The 8,432-nt window shown below is 54.2% G+C and overlaps 1 protein-coding gene across 1 annotated transcript in view; it reads left to right on the plus strand.

Moving 5' to 3' along the window:
- Nucleotides 1-478: 478 nt before the first annotated feature.
- MPRIP (myosin phosphatase Rho interacting protein) overlaps nt 479-8,432 on the plus strand; it is a 72,039-nt gene continuing 64,085 nt past the window's right edge. Inside the window, 2 exon segments of the mRNA XM_009993706.1 lie at nt 479-553; nt 2,710-2,775. Coding sequence (XP_009992008.1) covers nt 2,773-2,775 — 3 coding nt within the window. The 5' untranslated portion in view covers nt 479-553; nt 2,710-2,772.

An 8,432-nucleotide genomic window follows, 5' to 3' on the forward strand; every position in this document is an offset into this window, starting at 1 on the left:
GGGAAGCGGCTGCGAGCTTGGAGAGCTGCCAGCGCCGGGTAGTTTTTCCTCTCTTAATTAACAAAAGGAAAACATGGAGCACTCCTTTGGAGGATGTATTTTGCTTTGGGGGAGAGGCACGCTGCCCGTGACGCGGGGAAGGGCTGTAGGTGAGGACGGGCTCGGCAGGACGCGGGGGGTTGGTGCTCCGGGTGCCGTGCCAGGCAGAAGCAGATGAGTTTGGTGTTTGTGGCTGGGACTTTGCCTCCTCGACCCTTTACAGGCAGAGTGTAGAACACCAGGGGCTGCCACCAAGCAGTGTGTTCCCCACGCTGGCAGGGCTGAGGGTGCCTGTGTGCAGGAGCCTGGACTCGTGCAGTTGCCAGGGGCTGATGCAGTTTTCCCGAGGTCCCTGACCATCAATCCCCCGTGGCACTGGTCCATGCTGAGCTGATTGCCTTCTGCCCTGATGTGTTTCTCTGCTGTTTCTTTGCAGGCCAAGCCCATTTATGGTGGCTGGTTGCTGCTGGCCCCAGAAGGGACGGACTTTGACAACCCGGTCCATCGCTCCCGGGTAAGTGAAGCCAAGAAACTCTCTTCCCGTGCTGTGGGTGGGGGTGGCAGGAGGAGTGACAAGGGCACATCCCTGCCCCCAGAGGTGGCTGCAGCCCCAGGAGTGCCTCAGGCACCTCCATGCACCTATCCCTTTGTGCAAACCAGGAAGCTGGAAGATGTTTCCTGCAGCAGGGCTTGAATTCCTTCTCCAGGATGCAGAGGTCTCTCATGCTGGGCAGCAGGCTGGGGCACTGCAGGTGCTGATCAGGCTCAGTCTGTGCAGTTTTATTGCTTGCTCCTGTTGTTTTTTGATATCTTGATGCTGCTCTGGTTGAAGTGTGGTTGGCCTGACATGTACCACACTAACATGAAGGCTCTCAAGCTGGCAGGGTGTGGGGCTGTGTGGCTGTAAGCTGTGCTGGGACCGTCAGCAAGGTCCTGGATTTCTCTTTGGTTGTGTATAGAAACAACAATTCCATTTTTCATGGCTCACCGTGGGCATGCCCAGAGCCCTGGAGAGGGGCTGCATCCCATTCCCTAATGCAGACACCCCTGTGTCAGGCAGGTCCTGCAGCAAGGAAGGGGCTGAAAAGTGATTCCTGTTTGCTAGAAGCCTGCAGAGCTCTGAAGCTAAGTGTGTTGGCAGCAAAGACCTGCAGACAGAGCGGGGCACACTCAGCTTCTGCCCAAAGGGGTCTGCTCATGCCTTGCAGAAACAGCAGCATCGTGTGAGGTCAGAGCATCCCCCTCTCCCCTACCCTGGGGGGTGTGAGGCCCTGAAGGACATGGCCAGGCTGAGGTCCTTTCACTGCTGGCTTATGATGAGGACTCCCAGCCTGTCCTCAAGCTGCTTTTCCAGGGAACTTGCTGCTGAGGCCGCCAGGACAGGGCTGTCTGTGCGTGGGAGGGATGGCAATGGTCCGTGAACCCTCTGTCACGCAGCCAAAATGCTCTCAGCTGCTAGCAATAAAAAAAGTTTCTCTCCCGAGTGAACAAGAATGGGGTTCTGAGTTCAGCCTTGGGTATATGGGTCATTATTTGAAGTCACAGCTAGTCTCAGGCTTGCTGGCCCAAGGCTGTGGGGATGTGGGTCTTGGGGCTCCCTGGAGCAGTGGCTGCCTCCTAAGCTGGGGTGTGTGGAGGTCCACAGGATCCTCGGTAGTTTTGCTGGTCCCCAAACACTTTGGACTTTGCCCGAAGGGCTGAGAAAAGCAAGATAAGAATTGCTGCACTGGGGCTATGAATCTAGGACCTTTTTTATTTCAGCCTGCTCAACCAGTTTTTGCTCTTGGCTGAAAACAGGCTGGCACACACACACATGCACAAAAAAAGGCAGTTTCCCAGCCAGATCAGTTCTCCAATCTGGTTTGCTGTGCAGCTGCAGAAGCAGTGGTGCCAGGGGAGGCAGGACCTCCTGGGCAGTGCCACCCCCGGAGATGCAGCCACCATCTGAATTGAGCTGATGCACTGCTGGGGGGTGTCTGTAGTGACACCCTGTCACCCTGCAGCACTGGGTGCTGTGACAGACCACTCAGGGTAAAGCTGAGAGCTGAGAACAGTTGGTTGGGGGGTTCTTTCTGATGTTCTGCAGCTCTTGGGTCTCTTGGAGAGCAGTGATGGGGCTTGTGGGTGTCCTACAGAAGAGGAGGAAGAGGAAAGTCCTGGCTCTGGCCTAGGAGCTGGAATGTTTTGTCTCTGATTATTTTTGTCCCCTGTATGGTTAAACCAGACTAGCTTGGGTCTATCTGGACACACAGGAGCAGGATGGGGAAGCAACCCCAAAACCAGTCTCTTCTTGGGTGCCCACAAAGCCAGGCAGTAGAGCAAAGCAGACCTCTGACAGAGCCTTCCTTTTTAAAGCTCATGGCATCCTAGATGGTTGGGTTTGGGATGTGAGGGGCTGAGCAGAAATACTTCTGCAACATTCATCACCCTTTAGAAACAGTCCCCACAGTGCTGGGGACTGTAGTAGTCCCCTCTACTTTTTTGGCAGCTGTGGTCAGGTGCTCAGCAAGACCTGGGCACGTGCCCTGTTGTGCTGAGTTACCTGCCACCGAGGGGTTTTGGTGCCTTTTCTCTGCCCCAGCTTTGTGGGGTGCAGCCCTGGTGCCCCAGTTGAGGCTTAGGGGCTGGTGGGCACTGCTTTGACCCACCTCACTGTCTCTTCTCTTGCAGAAATGGCAGCGTCGGTTCTTCATCCTGTACGAGCACGGGCTGCTGCGCTACGCCCTGGACGAGATGGTGAGTGCTGCTGGGCCCAGGTGTGTGGTCCTGCTGGGGCTGTGGGGAGGGGGCTGCCCATGCCACAGAGCCAGGGCCGCCTCTGCTGTCCTCAGAGGGTGCTCCTGGTACGTGGTGTGCAGCAGTCTCTGCCAAACTGGTGAAGAGTTTCACCTTCTGAGTTTGACTTACTGCTGGGCTGGGCTTGCGTGGGAGCTTGGCAGGCACTCTGAGGAGGATGGTGGGTGGTTTGGAGACGTGTGGGTCCTGCTTGGTGTAGGGCTGGTTGGTTGCCAACAGATCCCATGCTGGTGGGGAGTTCCGGGGGTGTCCTCAGAGTCCCCCCTGCTTCATTCTGCTTTGTTCCTCGGTGCCAGTTGGGGTTTGGTGGTGGTGAACCACCCCGGCAGTGCCTGGGAAGGAGGCCCTGCCTTAGCAATGCCATGGAAAGCAGGTCAGCTGGAATGCCTTGCCACTGCTCCCTGGAGCTGTGGCATGCTGCTGGCACTGCTCCCCTTGGTAAAGAGAGAGGGGAGAGAAAAGAGAGACTGCATCGTCTGCTGCAAGCTGTGAAGTGGGGCCATGACCAACCAGGGCCGCTGGGTTTATCCTCCTGGCTGCAGCAAGGCCCTGGGAAGGTGCCTGGGGTTGAGCATCCAAGGTGTTGGGATCCACCTGGATGGGAGGCTCACAATGCTGGGATGAGGGGTGTGTGGGGCTGGAGCGCAGGAGATGTGGGGATTTATGTCTGTGGTGGAGAGGCTCCCTGTGAGGGTCCATGCCCTGGTCCTGCGCCGATGTCACCTGGGGGGGCACAGCAGCACAGAGAGCCACACTCGAGTTTCATGCCTTGTTTGTTTGTATTTTTTCTTGGGCTTGATCCAAGTGCCCTAAATAATTTAAACATCTGAGGAGTGGTGGAGGCTTTCAGTGCATTTTTAGTGTCTCAGAAACCTGGCTTCTCACTGGGCTGGTGTTTTGTGTCCTATGGTGACAGGAGAGCAGCATGCAGCTGGTTGGTGGCAGGGAGATGCCCTTCTCTTGAGAAGAGGTGGAAGGATGTTTGGAAGCTCCATTCTAAATAATTTTATTTTTTTGCTGTTTTGCATCCTGGGGAGGTTGACCAACCTCAGGAGCTGCTGTGTCTAGTCAGGAGCAGATGGGCAGTTCCCCAGCCCCATGCCCTGTCCTCTGGACCTTATGGCACCATGAGTGACAGTTGCTGGAGCGTGTGCAGAGGGCAGGAGAAGCATCCCATAGTTCTCCAGGCATCTCTTGGGATTTTTCCTCTTGAGAAGTTAAAGTGGAAAAAAAAACACCCCAAAAACCAAAAAAGGAGTGTGCACATGTGCAGTGCTGGGACAGGGCACCAGGACTTGTTACCTCTGTGGCCCTTCCTGGTACAACAGTTCCCACTGGAGGAGAGCAGGAGGGCTTGGACTGGACTCACCATGGTTATAGATGGAGGAGGTGATTGCAGCTCCCTTCTCTTCATCAGAGTCTGACACATAGTATAAAAATGCCTTTCTATGGAGCACTTAACTGTGTGGGATCCATGCTGCTGTTTGCACCTGCTCTGCTGAAGGTCTCTCCTGGCCATAGTTGGATGCAGCCTCTCCCAGCCCCTTCCAGTCCATGGCACTGGAGCATCCCCTGCCATACCTACCAGGGGCAGGAGGAAAAGCCCCTGAGCCTCTGAGGAAAGGAGTTTTTTGTTGCTGCTCAGCCCATTTGGGAATGGGAACAGGGAGCTGAGGAAGGACAGATTGGGACCTCCCAGGCAGTTGCAAGTAGGGATTGAATTGCTCTGCCTTGAACCTGTTAGACATTAGTTTTGTGGGCTTGGCAATTTCTGTGCTTATTAAAAGTAGGAGAGGAGGGAGGGGTGGGCTTGGGAAGGGAGACCTGAGCTGGTGATGGCAGCAGAGTTGTTCCCATGCCTGACCAGAGAGACCCTGCCTCATGCTCCTAGTGGGTTGCAGAACAGTGGGGTGTGAAGAGGTGGCTCAAAGCCCAGCCATGAGCTGTAGAAACCTTGGGGGGATCCCAAAAGACGTTGGTGCTGTGATACACAGAAGCCATGGCACAGGAAAGCCTTTTGCCGTGGGATGGGTCATGCTTGGTGTTGGATTGGAGCACTTAGGGCACAGAAGGGCCTCAGCAGGAGGTGGGACCAGTGGCATCTGCTGACATCCATCCCCCTCCTGAGACCTTTCCATGGGTGTTCCCAAGCAGATCCCAAGTCTGTGCTCCTGCTTGGCTGCCTTCTTTCCGTGCGCCCATCCTTTCTCTGCTGCATTTTCACACTGAAAGCCCAAACCAGTTGGGCAGGATGGCTGTGATGGAGAGGACGTGGACTATGGACCTTCATCCCCTTGAACCCTGGCTCAGCTGCCAGACTCACTTCCCATCTTCCCCTTTACCCCTGGGTGTCATTCCTGACAGCAGCCCCAGCCTCATGTCAGCACGCAGAGCCTGCCTGGCCTCTGGGAACGCTGGGCAGAGCTCATCCTTTCCCTTCAGTGAGGAAGGAGCCAGCGGCCATTCCTGGCTCTGCCAAGCCCTGGCTAAGCTGAGCCTGCTCAGACGTGCAGAAATTCCTCCCTCCCAACTTGGGGGTGGGTCTGGAGGCTGAGTGATGGCCCAGGTTGCCTTCCATGCTGAACTGCTGTGATTACCCCTCGGTGCTGGCTGGCTTCTGCAGCTGATAAACCTCCGTGCTGGGCGGGACAGTGCACAGGGGCTGACACTTCTCCACGGTGGCTGGAGTATGGTGAAATTGCTCCTAGGGTGAGTTGAGAGAAGGCAGCAAAGAGGGAGACAGGGAACCAGGGACAGGCTTGAGGATGGCCCACTGCTTTACAAGTGTCCAAAGATGTTTACCCCTGTCTGCTTCCCAGTCCTTCCCAATTCCTTGGTTTTCCCAAGAGGTATGTTCTCTGATTCCCCGTTGCATGGAGTACGAGACTAAAGCCTGCCAAAAAATCCTAAGCCAAGGCAAATGTGTCCAGAGACTTTTTCTGGAGGTGGAAAAGTCACTCTAAAGAGCTTAGACCTTTGGTACTTCAGGATATTTGAAACTAGAGAGGATAAAGTCCTCAGTGTGTGGGGAAACAGCCCTGCCAGGGCTGGAAGGGATTGTGCTCACTCAGTCGAGGGGTTGAGGAGGGACCTGTGCCAGGATGGTGAGCAAAACCTCCCCTGGCTGCTGCCTGCCCAGCAGCTGCATCCCAGCACACTCTGACCAGGGGTGAATGCCCAAGCTGGTGCTGGTGGCTGCACCCTCTGATGTTGCCTCACACTGTGCAAGGCCTGAGTCCTCCAGGTAACACACCCCATGGTCCCTGGTGAAGCTGCCACTGCTGCTGCAGTGGGTGAGCAGCCCGGCACCGCAGTGCTGGGGCGGTTCGGCAGGTTTCGGTTGAGGGATGGGAGCTGCTGCCACAAGGCTGGTGCTGGGGTGAGGGATGGAGTCAGAGAATGGCAAGTGCAGAGTGTTTGCCTGCTTTGTTTTGATTGCTGCGATCTATAATTAGCGGCCAAGGTCTCTATAAATAGAGCCCTGCTGCGTGGGAATGTAGTGGAAGAGGCAGTGGGTGTGCAGGAGGGGAGGGATCCAGCCCTGTGGCTGGAGCAGGTTGGAGAAGAGGGTCTGGATTGTCAGCCCAGCTTCTTAATGATTCCTTACATATCCATGGGTCAGGCCTAATCTCTGTGCCTCAGTTTACCCCTCTGCCACTTCCCTTGGGCTGGATTTATACTGGGTAGGCATTTGTGCCACTGCTTTGCCCCCAGCAAGAGCTGCATCCTCCCTGGAGGTATTCATCACACCAGGTCTCCTTTTAGTGGCTGCCTGAGACATTAATTGTGATTTTATTTTTTTTTTTGTTCTTTTTTTTTCCTCTGTGGATGTACTGGTTTGAAAGTAGGACAAAATTCAGGTTCCTTGGGGAGCGTCTCAGACTTGCTCTCACCTTGGCATTTGCAATTCACAACACCAGCATCTTCTGGATGGGCTTTTCTGGCACCTCCTTTGAGGATCTGGAAGAGCATCCTTGGTCACAATGTGTCCTTTTCCCAACAAACTGGTCTCTGTCCATGTCTGGGGTCTTCCAGCATGAGGATGGGCTGTGTGAGCCCTGCCTCTACCCAACCCCTTGTTTTCTGAAGTCAAGTTGCTTTCTAAAACTGGGGGTGGGACATGAAGAGTGCTGTTTGGGGGCTGTCTAAGAGGATGCTTAAACCAGCAGTCAGCTGCCTCTGTGCCAGAGTTTGCTTGTGCATGTGGGAGGTTACATCCTCCATGGTGGTTTTGAAGACCCTTCTTGGGCTCACAGCATGGTATTTCTGCTCCCAAGTCAGGAATTCAGGTGGATCCTAATAGCATCAACCTCAGTACAATGGAGCAGACATCCCTGCTCCGGCCTGTGTTTACTGAGATGAAAGTCAGGAGGGAGCTGGGAGCTGATGGGACTGAGCAGGATGAAGAGTGAGGCCAGCCCAGCATCTGGCAGTGGTTAGGGGAGCACCAGGACCCCTGGACTGGGTGTATAAATAAGAGAAGAGAGGCCAGCTCAGAGGTGGGAGGTCTGGCACCACGCAGGGGGCTGCCAGGTCACATCTGGAGTCCTGCATGGCCCCAGGCCCTGCTCCCAGCCATGGAAACCTAAGGAATTGATAAATGGGTAAAAAAAGGAGAATGGTGTGAGAGTCTGTGGCTGCTGGGGGGGGACAGAGGGAGAGATGCCCAGTGGTGCCATGATGTGTAGACACGTGTAATTATTGTTTCCTAACTGACCCCCCACCAAAATCCTCTTTATTTGGAAGAAAGGCACATTTTAAGACGTCACCATCAGCGGAGCTGCGCCATGTTAATTGTCATTGTAGTTCCCTCCTTTGTCATCTATATTGTTTTAAGAAGCCAAGAATCTGTGTGTGTGTTTTTCTCCTCCTTTCACATCAAAGCAGTTTACTTCAGTCTTGGCACAGAATGGAAATTCATTGGCAGGGATTAAAAACAAACCTTAAACATCCTGGCCCCTCTGTCCTTACTTTTTCCACACATTTTACCATTTAAGTGTTTCCAAGCTCTCTCTGCCCCTTCCTGCACAGGAGCACCAGGCTTTGCAAATCCCCATTCCCCTCGTCCCCAGCATTTCCCCCCATGGACACAATTTTGCTAGTGCCTCTGTTTGCCAGATCTTCAAGACTTTCAGTTTCTGTTTAAAATAAAAAGCTCTTGGCTTCAATCAAAAGTGTGTTTCGAATTTAAAGTGAGCTGAAACAGAAAGGCTGGAGGGGAGCTGCTGTGCGAGGCTTGGATGGTGGCAAGGACCTCCCCTTCTCCCCCCACTCCAGATTTTTTTCCAGGATGTGGGTCTGATTTGGTCTTGCAGTGGGAGAACTTTTTCCTGGCTCCTCTGCTCTTTGTTTTGACCCCAATGGAGGGGGAAGGTGACCCCTTGCGCTGCTGCATCCTGTGATGGTCCAGATGTGGTGTGTCACCTGAAGCCAGGGTGCAAGGGAGAGGGGACAAAGCACATTCTTGTCATTGCTCTACAGGAGATGTACAGACAGCACAAGTGCTGGTGGCTCCCGACAGAGCTCTGAGATCTTTGATGGATTTGTTATGTTTCATTTTCAATACTGCTTTTGGGGGAAAAAAGAAATCCTTTAGC

This window comes from Chaetura pelagica, unplaced genomic scaffold (genome assembly GCF_000747805.2).
Source record: "Chaetura pelagica isolate M959 unplaced genomic scaffold, ChaPel_1.0 scaffold213, whole genome shotgun sequence".
In the NCBI taxonomy this organism is placed as follows: Eukaryota; Metazoa; Chordata; class Aves; order Apodiformes; family Apodidae; genus Chaetura; species Chaetura pelagica.